Here is a 21,987-nt window from a genome sequence, read left to right as displayed (position 1 = left end):
AAACCGAAGAACAACCGCAGAAAATACTTTTGAATGTACAGTGAGTAATTCAATTTACCAAGGGGCTGTATTTAAAGCCACACCAATAATACAAATCAAATCAATCAAAAACTAATTAGACAAATCTAACGTTGCCCACCTGGTGGGGGGGCGATGACATCATCGTTAACATATATGGCGTCCTCACGAATCCTAACACGAAAATGCTGGACCTGGTTTCAAAAAAGTGCGTTTGCAGGCACCGAAAACGCCGGGTCCGTCTTGACAATCGTCCCAAACGTGCAAGACTTCTGCATTTTTATACAAAAATCTTTTCTGTGTGGAAAGGGCCTCAAGCTCTTGGACACAGAGGATGCAGGGGGCAATCACCATGATAAGGCCACACCCTTTCTGTTTTATCAACTTTATTGAAATGTTCATGGTCAACAGTAGCACTGTTCGTACTGTATTCATTAAACCAACAATGTACACCACTGTTTGGCCACAATCCCTTTGACAATTTTTATTTATTTTTTATGTAAAAGAAAACAACTTTATAGAAAGATCCACAGTTGACAGAGAGCAGAGAGGGGTCAACTGAGTTCTGGAGTGAGAGGATCAGTGTCTCTAAGTGCTGTAGTTTAGACTAATGGACGCTGGATACAAGAGAGACCAGGGCATTATGGGATAATAATAATAATACTATTATAATGTAATGTTGCCATAACCCACTGCCTTTGAACATCACCGCCCTGAATGCAACACACCTTTAATTCAATGGCAAACACCAAAACAAAAAACATTAAATTAGTAATTATTGAAACCTAAAATCAGATTGTTATTATCATAGGATCTGCCTTTAGCCAAATATTTCCATCCCATGGTCTGCTGTATTGTTATTTAGAAGACACTTTATCCAAAGTAACTTCCAATGAACTTAAGAAACATTTCATTGAGGAGCAGGGAGCGGGGAGGGGACATCTTGGATCTGCTCTGGACTTTTGGGATCAAACCCAGAGCCTTTGGTCTGTCAAACAACGTAACCTCGTCTAGACCATGCTGATCTTACGGTTGAAAACATTGAGGTTTAACCCCAGAAAGAGAGGGGTCCATTACTGATGATAATAAAGATTCCAAATGTCCAAAAGGACTACTCCACTACTATAAGTATACTATATATATATATATATATATATATATATATATATATATATATATATATATATATATATATATATATATATATATATACTAATATATATATATATATAACTAATACACGGCTATAGCTATACTATATATATATAAATATAACTCCTATAACTATAATATATAGCTAGCTATATATATATATAACTAGGCACAAAAAGTAAGGAAATTTGTGTTTGCTATATTATTTCATTGTTGTAACAATGCTTTTTGGCAATAAATCGTATACCGTTGGAAAGCCTGAAGGCTCCCCTTTTAAATGGTACCACATGTGTAAGGAACATGCATTCGTGGGATGAGCAGCAGAGCTGAGTATGTAGGTTGCACCCAAGAAAAATTTGGCAAATCTTCTCTGCCAATGCCAAACAGCCTACTTTGCCATTTACTCTTGCTTGGTGTTTGGTGGATTGGATGATTGAAGTTTGATGAAACAAGACATATTGGCAATTTAACAATTTACATTACAGGAGCCTCAGTAGCGTGTGGAATAACCAATGGAATAACCAGAATGGGAAGGCATCCCATTCTTTAACCAGCATTTGTCGCAAGTCAGCCAACCTGGTTGTGTTTGTCACTCCGGCATGAACAGCATGCCCAAGCTGATCCCACAACTGTTCAATGGGGTTGAGGTCAGGACTGCAGGCAGGCCATTCCATCCTCTCCACTCCCAAATTCTGGAGGTAGTCTCTGATAAACCCCGCTCTGTGGGGGCGAGCGCTTTCATCTTGGAGGATAGATTGCCACTGGTTGCGGAATCTCATCTTGATATCTCTCTGCATTGAGATTGCCTCCAATGATGAAGAGCCTCGTTTTTCCAGTGAGGGAGATGCCGCCCCACACCATCACACTGCCTCCACCAAAAGATGTTACTCTGTCGGTGCAGCAATCAGCATAGTGTTCTTCGCGTCTTCTCCACACCTTGGACCCTACGATCCAAATGCCGTAGGCAGATTCTCGAATCGTCGATATGTCTTGTTTCTTCAAACTTCAATCATCCAATCCATCAAACAACAAACAAGAGTCAATGGAAGGGTAGGCTGTTTGGCATTGGCAGAGAAGATATGGCACATTTTTCTTGGGCACAACCTACATACTCAGCTCTGCTGCTCATCCCACAAATGTATGTTCCTTACACATGTGGTACCATTTAAAAGGGCAGGCCTCAGGTTTGATACAACAACGGAAAAATCTACCAAACACCAATTTCCTTACTTTTTGTGCCTAGTTTATATATAACTACTACAGTACTATAACTATACTATATATATAAATAATATAGCTACTATAACTATACTATATATATAACTATTACACTGCTATAACTATACTATATATTATAGTTATAGCAGTGTAGTAGTTATATATATATATAGCATACACACAAGTTATGCAAGTTCTTAGTAACGAAACTGAACATTAAACTGCCTCCATGGCCATCTTTACGGTGATCCCGTGAAATCCTGACAGTGTAGCACAATGTTGGAGAACTCATTCTGCCACTGGCACTGGCAGTTCCGATTTGATGAAAAATAAAAAATTGTGCGATTAATTTAAGTCACGTAATTGGCATTTTTGATCGGCGCTTATGGGTTTCTCCTATCAAGCTATTTTTTGTCAATCTGATCAATCGGAGCATCTCTTATGTATATATATATATCAGTGGCGGCTGGTGGTTTTTAAAGTGAGGGAGGAAGGACTGTGCGCTTGGTTGCCATTGGCCTGCTTGCACTGTTGGTGTATGGTGGCATAAGAATGTGAGACTCAAGTTGTTTCAGGGTGTTTTGGTGAACTACAAAATAGTAGGGAGGGATAGTTATGTGAATAAAATTGATACAAAGCCACCAGTGGCATCACTGTAATTTGAAAGCTGGTGGGCAGCATGTCTTTGAAATGGACTACATGGGCAGAAGGAAAGGATGCAAAGCCCATTAGTCAAATCATGCCTACTCTTGATTTGTAAAAGTAAATAAAAGAATCTGGGCTTATTTTTGCCCTCAATGACCGAAGTTATTGGTTGTAATTTAGCTATGTTTATTTTCAGTTACAATTGTTTTAAAGGGGACATATCATACCAGCAGGTGTGAGTGTGATTAGCCATTACAAGCAGGTTTGAAAATGTGCAGCATTGTGACATCACAGGTTGGCGTGTCCATCTATCCGTCACACATCTAGATGGACACGCCCACCTGTGATGTCACAATGCTGCACATTTTGAAAACGGCTTGTAATGGCTAATCACACTCACACCTGGTGGTATGATATGTCCCCTTTAAGAAAAGACTCAAGAACAAAAGTGATGCCATTTAAAATTTATCATGCTCTGAATCATTCACCCTTTCCACACCCTTTCCACAATATCAAACAGAACGGTCAGAGTAACGAACTAGTAAAAGAACGAAAACATTATTCCAAACAACTTTCCTTGCTAGGCATGGTGCCTAGCAAGGAAAGTCGCATAGCAGCACCAACGTGAACTTGACACTTGTCGCGGCGTTTGGTTGCCCTATCAAGATTTTTCACATCAGTGAAACCATGAACAGCCCACGTTGGAGATTTGCCATTATTCATTAGCAAACAGGGCCAGCAATACAGTCGACTGCTAGTAATGCTACCAGCAAACCATGTAGCACCCACATCACTGACGTTGCCATTACTTTTGGTGATCTCTATTTTGCGAAGTGGTCTACCTTTTTCTTTGGTCGCTAACTTAGCACTGTAACTCAATGAATGGAATGCTTTGTGTAATTAAACATGAACAATGTCCTCTGTTTCCAATTTTTCCATTGTACACTTTATTCGCAAATGTTAGAATCTCGTTATCCTTCAGATGATTTCACCTGCTTTGCGTCTCTTAGACTAAGCGGCAATGCAGGCAGAGCGGGTTGTTATCGACAGCGTTGCCAGATTGGGCAGATTTCCCGCCCAATGATATTTTTTCCAGCCTAACGTGGTTAAAAGTAGCCCAATTGGGTGGGAAATCTGCCCAATCTGGCAACACTGCTCACCAGCCAGGGATCCTGCTTATTGGTTCATAGCGCAGCGCAAATAGATTTTTGCGCGAATCAGACGCCTTAAGGTCACACCCACTCAGAGGAGGACTTTCCTCCTCTCTCCCATTGAAACCCATGTTATTCACCGGCCGCCAGTACTTTCGGGGAAATGAATGGAGGCTGAGGCTGTCAACGGAGGCTGAGGGAGGACCTTCCTCCCTGAAGTAATTGTCAATAGGCGATAGGGGGTGCTAATGTCCCTTCACCCAGGGAAACGAACATTATATATTCAAAGGCATTAGTCTGCCCTTAAATATGACTAACTATAGTAGTCATATTTAAGGGCATTAATTCATTACAGTAGTCTGGGCAATCTTCATTTTTTATTCTCAACAATGTTAAGGAGGATGTTCCTCCCTCTCCTCAATAGAGGAGCCTCCACTGATTATATATATATATATATATATATGTGACTACTATAACTACTACACAACAATTACTATACTATCAATATAACTCCATCAGGAATATTTCACTGGTAACAATGAGGTAAGGTAAGGGCTTGGAGAATGAGAATGTTTGCCCTCACTTCACATCTGAAAGTGAGGGCACCCAGCCTTCATCTGAACCTTCTTTAAGACTACAGCAGAGTAGGGTTCACCCTGCGGCCTAACCAACCTTAAATCCTCATGTCCGACCTGTTAACCAGTTGGTAAGTGGTCCGCTCTATAGTCCGTGGGGCGGACAGGTTGCCGGGGCGACGTGTGCAGGGTGAGAATGTGTGGGTTGCTGAATTTAGAGTCACGCCGTAGATGACTGCCTGTTACCCTTGGTTGTCTTTAGGTCATAACTGAACTGACTCAGAGATCCGGCTCAGGGAGGGTCAGGGACGTCAGGCTCATGGACATCAGGGACGTCAGGCTCAGGGACGTCAGGCTCAGGGAGGTTTAGGGACGTCAGGCTCAGGAGGCCCAAAAACGGTGACTTGTGAACCAAACTGTTTGAAATTTTAATTCAGCGTTAAGGCTGATTCAGCGTTTGCTGCATTCTTTTAGGGGGTATTTTGTCTTATTGAGCATATGTCTGACATGGAGCCCGCTGAAAGGATCCATCGAGGCGGCACGGGGGTTTATTCCTAGAAAGAATGACTTGAGAATAAGGATCTCTCTCTCCCGCTCGTGTTCGTGTTAACTATTGGTTTCTGGCGGAGAGGGATAGGGTTAACCCTAGAACTAACCATAGCACAGATGCTTTGGGTGGGAAAATGCTAATGTAGGTTGTGATACTAGATTCAGGAGACACACACGTTACATTCTTAAGATTAATTTTCAGAAAAACTGATATTTCGGTAAAGCAAGAGATAGAGAATAAATCGTCTGGATGGCCGGAACCCGCCTGAAAACATGTGTACTGAGAGAAAGAGAGAGAGAGAGAGAGGGAGATGAGGAATGTCACAGAAGTCAGGTGTGAATTCTTGGCCGCGTTCACATCTCTTGGAATATAATTACCACCCGGTTGCTAGGCGATAATAATCTGCTCGGAAACACGCGGCCAGCCGTGATCATCATCGCATAGAATCAGCGAGATGCTGAAAGTTAATTTTTTTTAAGCAACTGAAATCAGCTGTTTTGGATAGCTGCATGAGTTAGCCAACGGTTCAGAGAGTTTAATTATAAAAACTATTGTAAGAAAATTGTTAAATTCAACAATTGACATAATACTTTACTAAAAGGCTAATAAACGTTATTTATATTGCGCTTATCTAAATACTCAAAGACAATTGACGCACTCGAAGACAAAGTGTCAATGGCGTTAATAGAGATTTTAGCTTTAAATACTCGCTTGAAAGGTTGCTTGTTGAGACTGCACATAGCGTTGTTTAATTATTCAACAGCGTGGAGACCTGAAAAGTAGGCTAGACCAAAAGCGACAGACAAACCTCCCACTGCAAGACCAAACAGAGAGAGAGGCTACCAGCATTAAGGAAGTGCAGACATGTTACCAGTGTTTCACTGTCTGCCACGTGCACAGAATATGAATCACAAGGTGTGTTGTTGGTGCATCCCAGCACAGGCGTGCTAAATATAGCCCCCTCACACAACTCCCTGTGAGGAGGATGGCGTTCTCCCCTTTTTTATTCATCATTCACCTCCTCTCTCTCCCTCCCTATCGCCCCATCTCTTTCTTCCTGTCTTCCCCTCTTTCTTTCTCTCTCCCTTGCCTCTCCCACTCTCTATCCCTCTCCCTCATCTCTTTCTCCCCCCTTCACCCTCTCTCCTCACCTCTCCCTTCCTCCCCCTCGGTCTCTCTCCCTTGATCCCTATTCTCTCTCTCCCTCCTCCTCCCCTTCACTTCCTCCTACTCAGATGAAATGTTAATGAGGTCTCCCCCTACTGAGGTGCACCGCAGTGGGGGAGAGAAAGGGAGGGAAAAGGGGATGGGGGGAGTCGGGAGATTGGGAGACAGCGATCGCAGAGGGGAGATGGACGGGTGCGACACGATAGGTCTCTTCGTTTGAGGTACAAAAATAAGGAAATAAAAGTCAAGGGACTTGACTGAGAACAAGTGATGAGGAGGGTAAAGGAGAGAGGGAGGAGAGAAAAGGAGAGAGGGGGGAGGAGGGGAAAGGAGAGAGGGAGGAGGAGGAGGTGGAGGTAGGGATGGAGGAGGAGGAGGAGAGGTAAATGGCGGAGGAGGTGGAGGTAGAGATGGAGGAGGAGGAGAGGTAGATGGAGGAGGAGAGAGATGAGAAGGTAAAAAGGGAGGAGGAGGAGGGGTAGTCATCTATCTAGGCTGATGAGATGCAGATCTCTGTTTGATAATCTCTCCCTCTCTATTTCTCTCGAATGACTTAATTCATTTCAGCAGTAAAAACATGGTTTTAAATCAACGATGAGGGGAGATGACGTGAGGGAGTCAAAACAAATATTTGCCCCCAGCTCGGCGCTAAACAACCCGAAGGAACCAGAGCTTCAAGCAACAATTCATAAAGCTGCCCTCTTGTCTTCCTGCAGTTTTTGTATTTTGCAGTGCATAACCTTTTGAAAATATATTTTTTTCTGTAATGCTATATTTGGCTGACCCCGGCTGTCACCTATGTCTGAGACCATAAGAGGATCCTGAATTTGTGCTCGGCTAATCACCCACTAAAAAACAAAAACAAATAGATGCAAGCACTCTTCAGACATTAGATTCGACCAAGACAAACGAAGAGTTAGCGGCGAGCAAACAGTATAAGCTCATCAGTCATACAGTCATAATGTTCAAGTAATGTTTAAATAGATGGTTGGCATTAAAACCCGGGATTTATAGCAGTTTTCTCCCTCGGGTCACAGGGACAGAGGGAGGGGGTGGAAACCGTGGAACCGGACACCAAACCTGGCTTAAACCATAATACCACCAAATCCACATGATTGAAGGTATTAGATGTGTTAGTGTGTGTGTGTGTGTGTGTGTGTGTGCTTTAATGCAGACTAGTAGCGGATGGCACACAGAGATTGTGCCATCCGTCAACAACACGCAAGCTCTGTGTTCGCCAATCTACTTATCGAGTCTTAAAAACAAGATGGCGTCGACGGGTGAACTACTGATGGTATTGTGTGTATAAAATGTCCTTAATAAACAATCTGTACACTTACAAAGTTATCAATGCCTCGTTTTATATTTTAAGACCCTTATTATACTACCAAAGTAGTGTCGGGCTACTTCTAACCTTTTAAGTGGTTTAAAATAGCGATTTATTTTTTAACATAACACATGCCCCCATAGTTCCAAGTTTATAGCGTTTTGGTAGAATTGGCTAAAAACAGCCAACTTAAGAATGTGTATACATGCGCCTTTTTGCTCCATAACGAACATCCCAACTCGTTATCATACTGTGCAAGCAGCACGGGAAGGACGAGACGGGAGCCCAGGATGAACAATTATGCAGTTCCGTGCCCCATACACCGCACGACTACGGACCCGTGGTCGCCACACAGCCCCCACCTTAGGGGTCAGACGTCCCATCGACCCCAACACCCAACACATAGTCCCGAATGTTCAGGGGGTTGGCGCCGCCGCCTTGGCCCCTGCCAGCGGCGGCCCCGTTGCGGCGCAGCCTTCCTCCCTGGTTGGGACGCCCGTCTCCAACAGTCCCTATTCGTCCTGGGGGTGTGGTCGGGGGCCCCCACCAGTTCCTGCCGTAGGGCGGCGCTGGAGCGCCGTCCGTTCACCCCATCCTCCGCCGCCCTCCGACGCCTGGCCCTCCGACGGCCACGCCGGCGGCTGGGATGGACTGGACGCTGTCCAGTCCGCCCGCAATCCTTGACCCACCGACACTGCTCCGGCTCGAGGTCCGGTGTCCTGGGTTTCCGGACCCGGTCCTTGTCCTGCCCGGACTGGAATGCCACTGGCATTGTGCCACGGGAGAGGGCTGTCCCAGCCGCGTCCTCCCGGGCACCACAGCGGCGGCAGCAGTACTTGGCCGGACCACACTGGTCCTGGCAATCATCCTCCGTGGACGGCTGCAGGCTGGGTTGCTCGCAAAACTCCCGCTCCGCCCGTTCCGCCACCTCAAGAGCCACCTCGAGGTTCGGAGGCCCGGTGAGGCGGACGTGCCATCCCAGCCGCGGCGGGACAAGTCCTTGGAGGAACGATTGAAGGGCTAGTTCCTCCCTAGCCCTAGCAGGGAAGTCGGGGTAGCCCCGCTGGGCGTACTGCAGTACATCCGCTGCGTAGGCCCCCAACCGTTCCCCGGCGGCGGCGGCTGGTTAGCAGGTCCCGGCTGTCGTTCACGGCCGCCCGCTGCCCGAAACGCCTCTCCAACGCCCGGATCAAGGCCCGGAGGTCCCGTTGGTCCTCTGGGGCCAGGTCCAGGAGCGCCTGCACCGCCGTCCCCTCCAGCGCCAGGGCGAGGAGGACGACCGCCTCCCCGGCACCCCAGCCGTTGTGCCACTCAACAAGCCAGACTGAGCAAGGTACGGCTCAAGCTGCGTTGCCCCGGAGAACTTCGGCAGCTTCACCGCCGTCCTTGCCACCAGGGGGCGGTTGACCGCTGCCATTTCTCCGTCCGTGGGCCGCTGCGCTCCCACAACGCAGGGTGCGTCGGCGTCGGTTGGGGCTTCCATGGGCTCGACCGTCAATCCCAATCCTTTATCCACGCGCGCAGGCCAATCCCACTTCTGACACCAATGTGGCGAGCAGCACGGGAAGGACGAGACGGGAGCCCAGGATGAACAATTATGCAGTTCCGTGCCCCATACACCGCACGACTACGGACTGCCTTTATTAACCAACCGAAACAGAAACACGGGACACCTGACCAACACACACAACACTCTCACTAATGGTCCCGATCACACTACACATCACACAACAATGGAACAACACACAATTAACACACAACATCCCGAACCCATTAGCCCCAACAACAGAACAAATCAACAAAACCCCCTTTGTCAACTGACTACCCCAACTCCCAGAATCCCCCGCGGCTCCGGAACATGGGGCCCACACCCGTGGTCGCCACAATACTAAACATATCCCAGATCCATTTTACACCGGATTTGTCCTTTAAGCAGTCTTGTCAGTGAAATGTCAGCCAGTCTTGTGTTTTCTGGTCTTGTGACTTCAAAAACTCTTCAAACCAAGCCCATCCCACATGACTGAAACCCAGTCAGTTGTAAATATAACTCTTCAGGAGAGTTCTCCCCTTTAAGGGAACAAACATCACTTTCTTCAGTCAGAAGGATCCGTTCCGGTCTCAAGAGCTGGTGAACATTTCCGTGTTCTCTTTGACTGAAATTAAGAAAGTTGTTAAACTAACAATATATAAACATATACAAAATATAAACAAATTCTCTGTAAATTCAAATAGTCTGCTACTTCTGGCTGAAGGCTTTTGTAGAGTGGTAGCTTCCCATTGGCTCAAACATTAAATAAATAAATAATGCTTATTCTCCGGCTTACGATGCGTTGCTCGGCAACAACGACGAGAGTGACCAACTCAAGGTCGAGGCGGTGGGTCAGGAGAGTCTTTCACCGTCAGGTCTGTGTAGAACGTTGTTTCATGTATTGTTGTCTGGATTGTATTGTTCACATCCCTTTTTTTGTTTTGTCTTACATCTACGAAGTCCGAAATCCTGCGGCAGTAGCTCATAGGCTAGCTCGCTCCCCCTCCCTCTCTGTCAGCTTCCCCTCCACCATATCAAATATTAACACTCCCCACATGACTCCCCCCTCCGCTTCACGCATCCACACACTCTGTCAACTATCCCTCTCTCCTCTCTACCCCCTCCCCTATCTCGCCGGATAACTGGAGTTAAGAAAAGCGTTTATAACGAGCAGCGCGGACACAAAGAAATGTTTCAGCACGCTCTGTGGTCGATGGCAAGAGATACGTGCGCACAGCTCACATGAACAGTGACGAGGGCGGGGGACGGGGAGGTTGTGTGATCTCTCACTATAAAGAGAAGGTGAGGAAGGGGGAGACTAAACCCTGAAGCCGCCCAAGATATCAGTGAGTCATCGTTACCTCATCCTCATTAAAAAGATCTGCTTCGTTGGTTCAAAAAAACTCTGCGGAATGGTTGATAATATCCTTTTGTAAAACTGTGTTCCTAATATCTGCTCCTCTCTGCTGGGGCTCAAGAACCAAAATGGCCTCTGACAGCTGTCAGCTGAAACAACAGCAGAAAGTTCTTTGTTTATTCTTCAATAAACATTCCCTCTACATCTCGTCACTGCGCTGCTTTTACCAGGATATGATTGATGTCAAAGGAGGATAGATCATTTCAGGCGAACTTGCGACAGCAAGACGTTTCGGAGGATATATTATCAACTATTATCCCCATTAGCTCTCTTTCTCTCATTCTCTCTTTGTGTCTTTCTCTGTCTCACACTACCTCTGTCAATTCTAATAGCTTTATTGGAAAATGTACATTTACATAAAGGACACAACTAAACATACAAACATCTCTCTCTCTCCCTCTATCTGTGTATGTGTGTGTGTGTGTGTGTCTCTCTCTCTCTCTCTCTCTCTCTCTCTCTCTCTCTCAGGATGACTTCCTGTTCAGTGTGTCTATAGTCAGCGGTCTGGTCTGTATTATTTTGGCCGTCGTCAAGTTCATGCTGGGCAGGGTCCTCACCAGCAAGGCCCTCATCACTGATGGTAGGACACGCACGCACGCACACACGAGCACACACACACACACACAGACACAACCACACACACAGTCATGATCACTGAAGGTAGGACACACATTCACACACACACACACACACACCGACACACACACACACACACACAGCACCCTGATCACAAACGGGTGCGTTTGTTTCAGGGTTCAACTCCCTGGTGGGCGGGGTGATGGGGTTCTCCATCCTGCTGAGCGCGGAGGTGTTTAAGCACCAGCCCACCGTGTGGTACCTGGACGGGGCCATCGGTGTCCTCATGGGACTCATCATCCTGGCCTACGGCGTGAAGTGAGTCTTCTGCTTTCTTCTGTTCCTCGTTCAGAGAGGCTGAATGTTACGTTTGATGTCAAACTAGTATTATGATTATTATTGATTTGATTGTTGTTTGATTGGCGGAATCAGTGTCGTAACAGAAATGCCACGTAAAATAACAATAGAATATGTAAATATAATGAAAAAATGCACTTGTATCTGTATAGAACATGACATGATGAGATGATCAAATTAAAGACAAGATGTTTTTAAGGTGTGGTCAGCATTCTGTTCCGTTTCAGACTCCTTCTGGACATGGTGCCGCGCATGAGACAGACCAGGAACTACGAACGCTTCGAGTGACCCCAACCCGGGGGGCGGGGGGGGACGTTGGAGGACGGACATTTGCTGTGTCTCCACGGCCAAGCAGACGGATTTGAGTGTTTCCGCATGTCAATACACAGCCCCCCTCCCGACCCCTGCCCCCCCCACACACATCACCACCCTTAGAGTCTGTTTGATCATGTTTTGTGTTTTCTTGTGGTACAGCGGACCGGCACAGTCTGAGGGCTGCTGCGTCGGACCGCCGACAAGATTCACTAATTCATGAAACGGAAGTAATTAGTGATAATGTAGACCGTTTCACATCGGGGACCGATGCACAAATCAAACTGAAGCTGACCGAATGGTGTGGGGTGATTTGAACAAACCAAAAGGTTTTTATTAGGATTTGATAATGGTTTAGTACTAGGAGTTGTGTTGTGGAGACCTGGTTTCCTAGTGGTAGCTGGTTTATTTATATTTGTCTTAAGGCCACAATTAAATGGAGCAAAGCACAATATGTTGTTGAACGCTCCTTCGGTGCCCTGTGTTTGGAGGTTTTGGAGAAAGGCCTTTTTTTCCGCCTGTTGCCAACTATCAACGGTTTTAAATCCGTTAATATAAAACCAAACTGTAAATCCTTACTCTATATAATTATGGTTGATTGCTCCGATAACCCAGGAGGACGCAGGCTCAGGACATGTTAAGATAAGATACAATTGTATTAATCCTGTGAGGGAAATTTAGGATAAGTGGTCAATCTTTCAACTGCAATATCTGAAAAGTGTGAGGGGAAAAAAATTAAATCAGAGTTTCGAGTCGCTCGATCGGACAGCAAAATCAACCAACGCAATCACGCCCAAGCATGGAGATTCCACAAAAAAAATGCTCGGGTCTCTGTTTGCTGAGAACAGGCACTTTCAGCCAATCTCAGCTGCCTCAGAATCCAACAGGTCGCATTATCCCGCCCATGAGATGTCGAGAAGAGATGTCGTTCTCCATGTATAAAGCAGCACCCAGCTGTTTAATTAGCACAACAGTAGAGAGCCCACATGCTTTGTAATTAATTCAATCTGGCCCGATCACACAAATTATAAATATATATATATTTATTTATTTTATTTTTCTTAGAATATAAGCACATATATTTAATCTCATTAGTCACTAGTCTTAGTTTGGTTAGTTTAGATAGGGTTTTCCGACTAGTTTACAGGGGAAACTGAATACGCACAGGATGTAAGATGCTTTTATTTAATCTTCACGCTGAGAACAGGATTTACTGTTGTATGTTTGGGTTAGCTTTACCTCACAAGGACACCGGCTCACCACGATGAACTCTACAATGACTCATCGAGGAAAATCACAACTGTGACTTTGCATGCTCCATCTCTGAGCACACATTAAAATATTCATCAACCTAAGTAGCACACCAACCCCATCTCAGTGGTCCGAGCCTTAACCGTATCGCCACGGCAGCAAATGAATCTGTACACTTTCATATTTCCACAATATGTAAGACTTAATCATGTTATGAACATTTGAAGCTGAAATGAGTTCAAAGTGAGAGCTGAAGGCGAGCGTACGCATTCATTCTTCCCAGAAAGACTGTGAATGTATATTTCGGAAGGTCTGTGCTTCTGTATTCATGACAATTTGAATGTGCATATACTGTATTGTAAAAGGTCAGGTTTTTTGAATGGCAATTGTGTGTGTGTATGCGTGTGCCTTCGTTTTGTGAGAGGTTGAACATGGTTTGCTAATTGATACTTCAAGGGTGTAAAAAAAAGAAAAATGGGTACTTTGGGTGAAGATGTACCTCACTTCTGTTCACCAAACACACGACATCTCTGGCATGCAACCAGCGCACCAGTCCACATGCGAGGTAGAAAATAATGCTGTTTCATTGTTTGTGCACACACACACACACACACATTAAAACACAGGCAAGCTAACATGCACGCACACTAAAACACAGGCTAGCTTACACGCACACAGACACACAGGCTAGCTTACACAAATTAAAACACAGGCTAGCTAACATGGAAGCACACAATAAAACACAGGCTAGTTTACGCACACACACACACACACTGAAACACAGGCTAGCTTACACACACACACACACACATTATAACACAGGCTAGCTTATACACAGACACGGTCCTCATGATGGTAGCTTTTGTGTGATTTTGTAAATACTGTATTGCTGTGATGATGTTATTCAGCTGTAGAGTCGAAGTTAATACAGAGACTTGTCACAGAAAAAAAAAGTTTATTTAAAAATAAAGTTATATCTCGTTTGTCAAGGACTGTGAAAACAAAAAGAAAAGAAAGAAAAAAGTTTGTCGTCATTTTGTTATTAACTTTTCCGCAACATGTTCTCAACCTTGCCAAACTTTTGCGAGGACCCTGGCTTCTACAGACGGGTCGAAGTTATTGGTTATTGGTCAAACGTTTTTTACTCCCAAAGACGAATCATTTGGTAAACTAAATGAAAAAAGAACAAAGAAAGAGAAATAGTGAATAAAGTTTTATGTTTCGCCAAGTTATACACGAAGAACTGTATACTGAATACCCACCGATAAAAATAAAAAAACATTGATACAGAAAACAATGAAACGGTTTAACAGTACAGGGCTAGCGTAATTAGCAAGAAGTGAACAAGGCCTTTCTGCACCACAGCTCATCTGATCCTGAAGGCACAGGACTCACACAAGAGAATCTTTGGGAAAGATAATCTGTGACAAATGCTAATATTGACATACACCGTTTTATTGTTGGGATTTCTTGAGTGTTTTTGTGGTTGAAGAATACTGCAAGAAGTTTGAAGAGATTCTTCAAAACTTTATATCTGCCCTATTGGAAATATTAATATCTTTACCAGCAATAATATTAGCTCATGACGATGGAAACAGAATACCACCTCAAGTCCTGAATTGACAATCGAATGGAATATTGACAGATCAAATTATATGCAGTGACAACATAGGACGCATGATTATTTCAGATTCCCTCTAATGAAAGTCCAAACCCTCCACGGGAATCGCACATGTCCACCCAGCATCTATGGTCTGAACACGGGGACTGCCAAAGCGAAGCCTGAAGCAGAACATGAAGGGAAATAAAAGGCACATGACGATGTTCAAAGAACCGACTTGGCTGATGAACCCACGACAAACCTCACAACAGAGTTGATCCGTCAGTAGGCCATACATGGGTATCGTTCTGCACGTGGACATGGGAGTGGAACCATTTATCCACCAAACCCACATATTCAGAACAGGTGATTTGTAAATGATTTTTATGGTTATACCGGTCCATGAACTGTATACATTTTCTTTTGATGTGAACCAAGTGTTTGCGTGCACAGAAACAGGCTTTTACTGTAGCGGCACAGGCTTCAATGGTGGGAGACGACTGAGTCATAAACATGTGGTATGCATGTTACTCGTTGGGTAGGCCGACATGTTATAGTCATCCATCACCATCATGTGTCAACATCTCCAGAACTGGTCAGAACACGACGATAAACAGGTATTATCTCACAACAATAAACCCTAGATGGCCTCTGCTCGCTTTCTAAATAACTTCGGAATGACGTAACGCTTCAACTCAAGCCGACTTATAACTTACGGAGACAACAGAAGGAAACAGAAAGACGAAGTTAGTTTCAGACATTTAGATACTGGTCTGCGTGTAGGCCTACCTCGTGCTGCGATCGTTAGCATGTGTCTGCCACATCGGTCTGTTTCCCGAACAAAACATAATGATGGAAAAACAAATAAATCTGCTTACCGTCTTTCTCTCGCTTCTACCATCCCTCTCACCATAAATTAAATATATACAAAGAAAATAAAATGAAAAAGAAATCCCTCCCATAAATAAAAACAGATTTTAATAAAAAAAAACAGATAAAGCTCTGTATACAAAATAAATACAAAGGAAAATAATTTGAAACCCATATTAAAAATATATAGTGTTACTAATATCGTTTTGTTAAATCTCTAAATAGATTAACAGTGCAATTTTTCATTGATGACCAGTAGGCCTACCTACTACTATTGTTTTTGTATTGATCTTAAATATTTTTTCTCCTGAATAGGCTGCAGGCAAATCTAAAACCGATGTGTTTTCACATCGTTTTTACCCCAGCTGTCGAGGCGGTATTTGTCTGCGTTCCACTATTCTGGACATCCTAGCGAAACAAGATCAACCACAGCTCCAGGATGCGAACTCTACACCGATGCGCAATAAATTGACATTTTACACAAACCTAATTTTTTATCTATCAACTTTTTTCACAGCCTTTTTTCTTTAGTGGGAGTTCATTCATAAACAGACACACCTCTGTCCGTATGTCATCCATCGGCCGGAGAAACAAATCTTGTTTTCAAACGGTACCCTAGTTCAGTCCAGGTTGGTAGCATAAACACTCATTAAATCACAGATATGACAGCGGCAGCTCCAAGCCCCTCCCACTTCCAGTGGGAGGTTCAACGTCGGAAGCTTTGTTGTAAAACAAATGCTTGATCCAAAACGAGTCGTTTGATTGCGTTTCTCTACTGGCCTAACTCGCTCACCCGCACTGAAGTTCCCGTTTTTCATCATGTGTGCAAAGTACGCCCATTCAACTGGAAAATATAAATAATGCGGGAAATGACCCTCCCCCCCCCCCCCCCCCCCCCCGAAGATGTGTCTGGCAACCATTCAAAGCAGAGATAACAATCATCAGAATAATAATAATGATACAAATAAAAAAGAAAAAAAGATATTTGTCTGGTTTTGCGCCAGGTGAGAAGCCAGTCAGTACAGTGTAAAACTATATCTTAAGGCCTGCAGTCTGCCCCGTGTGTGTGTGTGTGCTCGCTCGCCTGCGTCATGTTTTTGTGTGTAATTGCGCTTATTTGTGTGTCTTTTTGTGAGTGTATGTAGGTTAGTCAGTGTATGTGTGGGGTCAGAGGTCAGGGCCTTTGTGCCTCACAGTCCAGTGTAAAACTACCTTCAGGACCACAAATAGTCTGAATCATCTCGCTACAGAGGGGGGGAGTGTGTGTGTGTGAATCTCCCCAGACGCGGGCGGGGCTGGGGGCCGGGGGCCGCTCACAGGGCATGTTCTCCCCTAAGGGCCAGGGTTTTTGGGGGCGGGGGTTTTGGGGCGGAGCTGGGGTGGGTGCCTCCCCTCCCGTGTCCCCCCCTGTGGGCGGGGCTGGGGGCGGGGCTATAGGCAGCCCTGGCAGAGCGCCACCTGACCCTTCATGTAATCGCGGCAGGGGCAGACGCGGCGCAGCGAGGGGTGGGCCCCGGCGCAGCTGAACAGCAGCAGGTCCTGCTGGAAGATGCAGTGGCGCCGTTCCTCGCTGTAGGCCGGCACCAGGGTGTCAGCGCTGGACTCCACCGTCTGGCAGTCCACCCCAAATCTGATGGAGGAGAGCAGGGGTTAGGAGAGCAGGGAAAAATAAATTCATATATATATATATCGAACATACCCCTATCTACCATTACCCCTATCTCTCTTCCTCTTCTCGAGTCCACAGACTTTAGAGCATTGGTCGCCAACCATCGATCGCGATCGACTGGTCGATCTTTGAGTCTTTCCATGTAGATCCCGAAAATAATAGAAAAATAAATACACAATATCCTATATTATGCATGATACATTTTCATAATAAGTATAGCAAGCACATCTCTCCCTCTCTGGAGGCCTACTATTTTTTTCAGTGTAGCAGCGCTGCATTTAACAGTGTCTGATTTAAGTGACCAATGAGATTAAAGAAGAGTAGGGCGTGGGGCGCGAACGTCAATATTGGCCTGTTGCTACGGTACGCCTCTCTGGTGATAGCTAGCATGGCAGAGGCTCCACGAAAGAAAACGAAAACGTACAACTTCCATTCAGAATGGGAAGAGGAGTTTATTTTTACTTTGGTGAAAGACAAGTGTGTGTGCATGTTATGCCACCAAACACAAGCACTGTTCCAGGTTTCCTCTAAAAGAGGAAACCTGGAACGGCACCATAACACCAACCACTCGAAATTCAAAGACAGCTACCCCCCCAAAGAGCGCAATCCGTGCAAGAACAATTGAGGGGCTGAAATTGGGGTTGAAGGCCCAGCAATCGCTTTTCACAAAACCCGGTACGCAAAATAAGGCTGCTACTGAAGCAACCCTTTACATTAGCCACCTGCTAGCTAAACACAAGAAACCTTTCACAGATGGAGATTTAATCAAAGAAGCAATGGCCATCACCGCAGAGACAGTTTTCAACGACTTCAAAAACAAAGACGACATTAGAACTGCACTTCGTGGTGTACCGCTTGGCCCTGCGACAGTGACGAGGGTCGAATCACTGTCAGAGGACGTGGATCGACAAGTATTAAAAGACTTGTCCCGCTGTGAATAGCTTTCTCTACAGTTCGATGAATCCCTGGATGTAATGAACACAGCCCAGCTTGTTGTATTCGTCAGAATGGCTTTCCAGGATTCTACAACCAATGAGGACTTCCTTACTCTTTTGCACTTAAAGGAGAGAACGAGAGGTGAGGATATTTACCAGGAGTTCAAAAAGTATATAGACGAAAACGGCATCCCCATTAATAAAGTAGTTGCCATTACTACTGATGGGGCCCCGGCAATGCGAGGTGTGCGGGCAGGTTTCTTAGCGCTGTGCCGTAATGACCCCAAATTTCCCGCATTCATGGACTATCACTGTGTTATCCATCAACAGGCCTTGGTTGGGAAAGTCTTGGACTTTTTCCCCATGTCATGACACTGGTGGTCAAACTGATAAATTCGATTAGAGCAAAAGCGCTTCAGCACCGCTTATTCAAGGCGTTATTGGATGAGCTCGATGCCGCATACGGAGACCTGCTTCTCCACACTGAAGTCCGGTGGTTGAGTCGCGGCAAAGTGTTGCAGTGATTTGTTGACTTGCTGCCTGAGACTTTTTTGTCAAAAAGGAACGAGGAGCACGAGGACCTGTCCGATGATGCGTGGCTACTGGATCTGGGGTTTTTGACAGACCAAACGGCAAAACTTAACACACTCAACAACGAGCTGCAGGGAAAGGACAGACACCTGCCCCACATGATTAGTGCGGTGAATGGGTTCAAGGCCAAGCTGGGTGTTTGGACCACACACCTAAAGAACAAGAGGCTGACCCACTTCCCCAACCTGGAGAAAATGTCACACGCCATCAAAAACAAGGATGTTTTTTAACCCTGAGCAGTACTGTGCCCAGCTGGACAAAGTGAGAACTGAGTTCAATCGGCGTTTTGTTGAGTTAGACGTCATGGAAGATATTGTTGCATTCCTCTCAAACCCATTCCTGCCCATTGATATAGAACAGGTAGCAGACAGATTCCAGCATGTAATTGCTTTGCCAAGTGGAGTTGACATGGAGATGGTTGATTTGCAAAATGACATAGAGCTGAAAACCAGATCAAGGGACAGTGACTTTTGGGGACTGGTCAGCAAAGAGAAGTATCCTCTCCTCACTGCATGTGCACTATGAGTGAGGGCCTACTTTGGATCTACTTATCTTTGTGGAATGGCGTTTTCACAAATGAAAATAATCAAATCAAAGTACAGGAGCCGCCTTACAGACCAACACCTCACTGACTGTCTCAGGCTGGCTGTCTGTAGCTATGAGCCAAACTTCAAGGCACTCACTGACAGTATTCAGTCACAGCCATCACACTAATTTGAGCAACATGACTGCAAGAGTTTTGCCTTTAGATGGCGTTGTGAGGTGATGCTGCTTTAGATGGGACATGGCGCTAAGTTAAGTGTGTAGATTTTTTCCTCTTTGTTGTGTTGTGTTTGCTGTGTTGTGTGTGTGTTGTGCAAATACAGTTGTACAATATTATAAATGGGAAATAGGGCACATGGCTTTATTTTTTGTTTTCAGTTAGTTTTGCTGAGCAAAGAATTACATGTAATTCATACAATTAGACTCAATAAAAGGCCTTCAATTGGAAATACATTCTGCGCAGTCTGCTTTTTCTCAAGTCTTCAATAGGTAGATCTTGCCTTTCACACAGGTTGAGGTCAGAGATCTTGGGCTTAAAAAGGTTGATGACCACTGCTTTAGAGGCTATAATGGACAACACTAAGAACCAAACATCAAGTCGACATGGTTGTTGCCTACATGCTTGTTTTCTACATGTAAATGTTTATCATGTGCAGCTGCAGTTACAGTTCTGCCTTTCTGAATGTTCTCTCTTTCCATCTGTTGCCAGTCTAATAGTACTGCAGTGACCGGTCATACATATCTGACTAATCATAAACCGGTGTTGTGGCGCCATTTTCTGACAAGGAGAGGGATAACGTCAGAGAATCTGAGGTATTGGATTATTTGGTCAGTTACACAAAGATGCAGACCTACTGATGTGTGGAGTTGGTCACCTGATGTTAGTCTACTGATGTGTGGAGTAGCGGCCATATTGTTTTGAAGTGATAAGGCCTTTACATGAAAACACATACCTGCACCCCTTGCACATCTGTGCATGTATGTATTTGTATGTAAATACACCTGTCACATACTAAATCACACACTTGCAAGCCACACTGCACATCATGGTAGGCCAATCTCTTCCTCGCTTCCCGAACACCTCCCCCACCTCCTCCCTCCCTGAACACCTCCCCTGCTTATGAAGGTATTATTGTAGCAAAAGTCTTTAGCACCTGTAACTGCAGATTTTGAATGTGTACACTAAAGTCACAGTAAATTTGAAGTTGTATATATTTATTTTGCATGTGTACTCTAAAGTCACAAATATGTAACAGCATTTTTTCAAACTACACTTGGACCATCCAAGCAGGCCATTAAAATACATTGAAGGACACTTGCGGCATGTTAATGCAATAATTTGGGGGGAATTCAGTTGAACTAAGTAATTTGATTTGACGTAATGTAAGATACCCAACTCCGTCAAGTAGGATGCCCTCTTGTCTACTTTCAAGACTCCAGAAAGTAAGAGTTTGCTTGGATGGTCCCAGTGTAGTTTGAAAAATGCACCCCCTGCCGGCGACTTTCATTGGTTAGTGCTGCAATTTTGTCCCGCCCACGGACGCTCTGCCTCATACGGATACAAATCACTTTTGCTACACATGTACCACCTAGACATGTTGCAAAACTACCTGCAAAAAACCCCACAGCTGAGACTTGCAGGAGCAGATTCGAGCAGTTGTAACGATGGACTTGTGCTCGCTCATTAAAATGCTGAATCAACATTGCGTTCTATATCATTTTATTTGTAAGGAAGTTTTTCACAGATGTGCAACTTCTGATACATTAGTTCCAAATTTGGGTTTACAAATGCACACATTTTGGGAATGTTCTCAGATTATGAAACACGGGTGTGCGAATGTGTTTTGCACCAACTGCGCTGCAATGATTGTAGCAAAAGGATTTGTGCACCTGTAACACAGACTTGCGTACTCGTAGACCCTATTTTGTGTTTACAATGGTAGAAAAAATATTTACGACTTCAAATGTACTGTTACATATTTGTGACTTTAGAGTACACATGCAAAATAAATATATACAAGTTCAAATTTACTGTGACTTAAGTGTACGCATTCAAAATCTGCAGTTACAGGTGCTAAAGACTTTTAGCACCTGTCTCCTCCCTATCCCCTCCTCATCAGGCCAGGTTCCCCTCTCCCCTCCTCCCTCTCCCCACCGGGCCATGTCCCCCTCTCCCCTCCTCACCGGGCCATGTCCCTCTCTCCCCTCCTCACTGGGCCAGGTCCCCCTCTCCCCTCCTCACCGGGCCAGGTCCCCCTCTCCCCTCCACTCTCTCCCCTCACCCCTCCTCCCTCTCCCCTCTTCACCGGGCCAGGTCCCCCTCTCCCCTCCTCACCGGGCCAGGCCCCCTCTCCCCTCCACTCTCTCCCCTCACCCCTCCTCCCTCTTCCCTCCTCACCAGGCCAGGTCCCTCTCTCCCCTCCTCACCGGGCCAGGTCCCCTGCTCCCCTCCACCCTCTCCCCTCCTCACCGGGCCAGGTCCCCCTCTCCCCTCCTCACCGGGCCAGGTCCCCCTCTCCCCTCCACTCTCTCCCC

General features: G+C 45.2%; 2 protein-coding genes across 2 annotated transcripts in view; one reads left to right on the top strand and one right to left on the bottom strand.

Moving 5' to 3' along the window:
• Positions 1–11,969, top strand: part of LOC307074126 (transmembrane protein 163a) — a gene marked incomplete at its 3' end in the record, with an annotated part of 28,940 nt that extends 16,971 nt beyond the window's left edge. Inside the window, exons 6-8 of the mRNA XM_079734136.1 lie at positions 11,217–11,328; positions 11,501–11,642; positions 11,909–11,969. Of these exons, the coding sequence (XP_079590262.1) occupies positions 11,217–11,328; positions 11,501–11,642; positions 11,909–11,969 (315 nt within the window). The remainder of the gene's footprint in view (positions 1–11,216; positions 11,329–11,500; positions 11,643–11,908) is intronic.
• Positions 11,970–16,627: 4,658 nt separating this feature from the next.
• mgat5 (alpha-1,6-mannosylglycoprotein 6-beta-N-acetylglucosaminyltransferase) overlaps positions 16,628–21,987 on the bottom strand; it is a 101,831-nt gene continuing 96,471 nt past the window's right edge. Inside the window, exon 17 of the mRNA XM_079734640.1 lies at positions 16,628–17,344. Within this exon, the coding sequence (XP_079590766.1) occupies positions 17,146–17,344 (199 nt within the window). The 3' untranslated portion in view covers positions 16,628–17,145. The remainder of the gene's footprint in view (positions 17,345–21,987) is intronic.

The sequence above is a fragment of the Pollachius pollachius genome, assembly GCF_949987615.1.
Source record: "Pollachius pollachius genome assembly, chromosome: 4".
NCBI lineage: Eukaryota > Metazoa > Chordata > Actinopteri > Gadiformes > Gadidae > Pollachius > Pollachius pollachius.
This window is presented reverse-complemented; position numbering and strand designations above follow the sequence as displayed.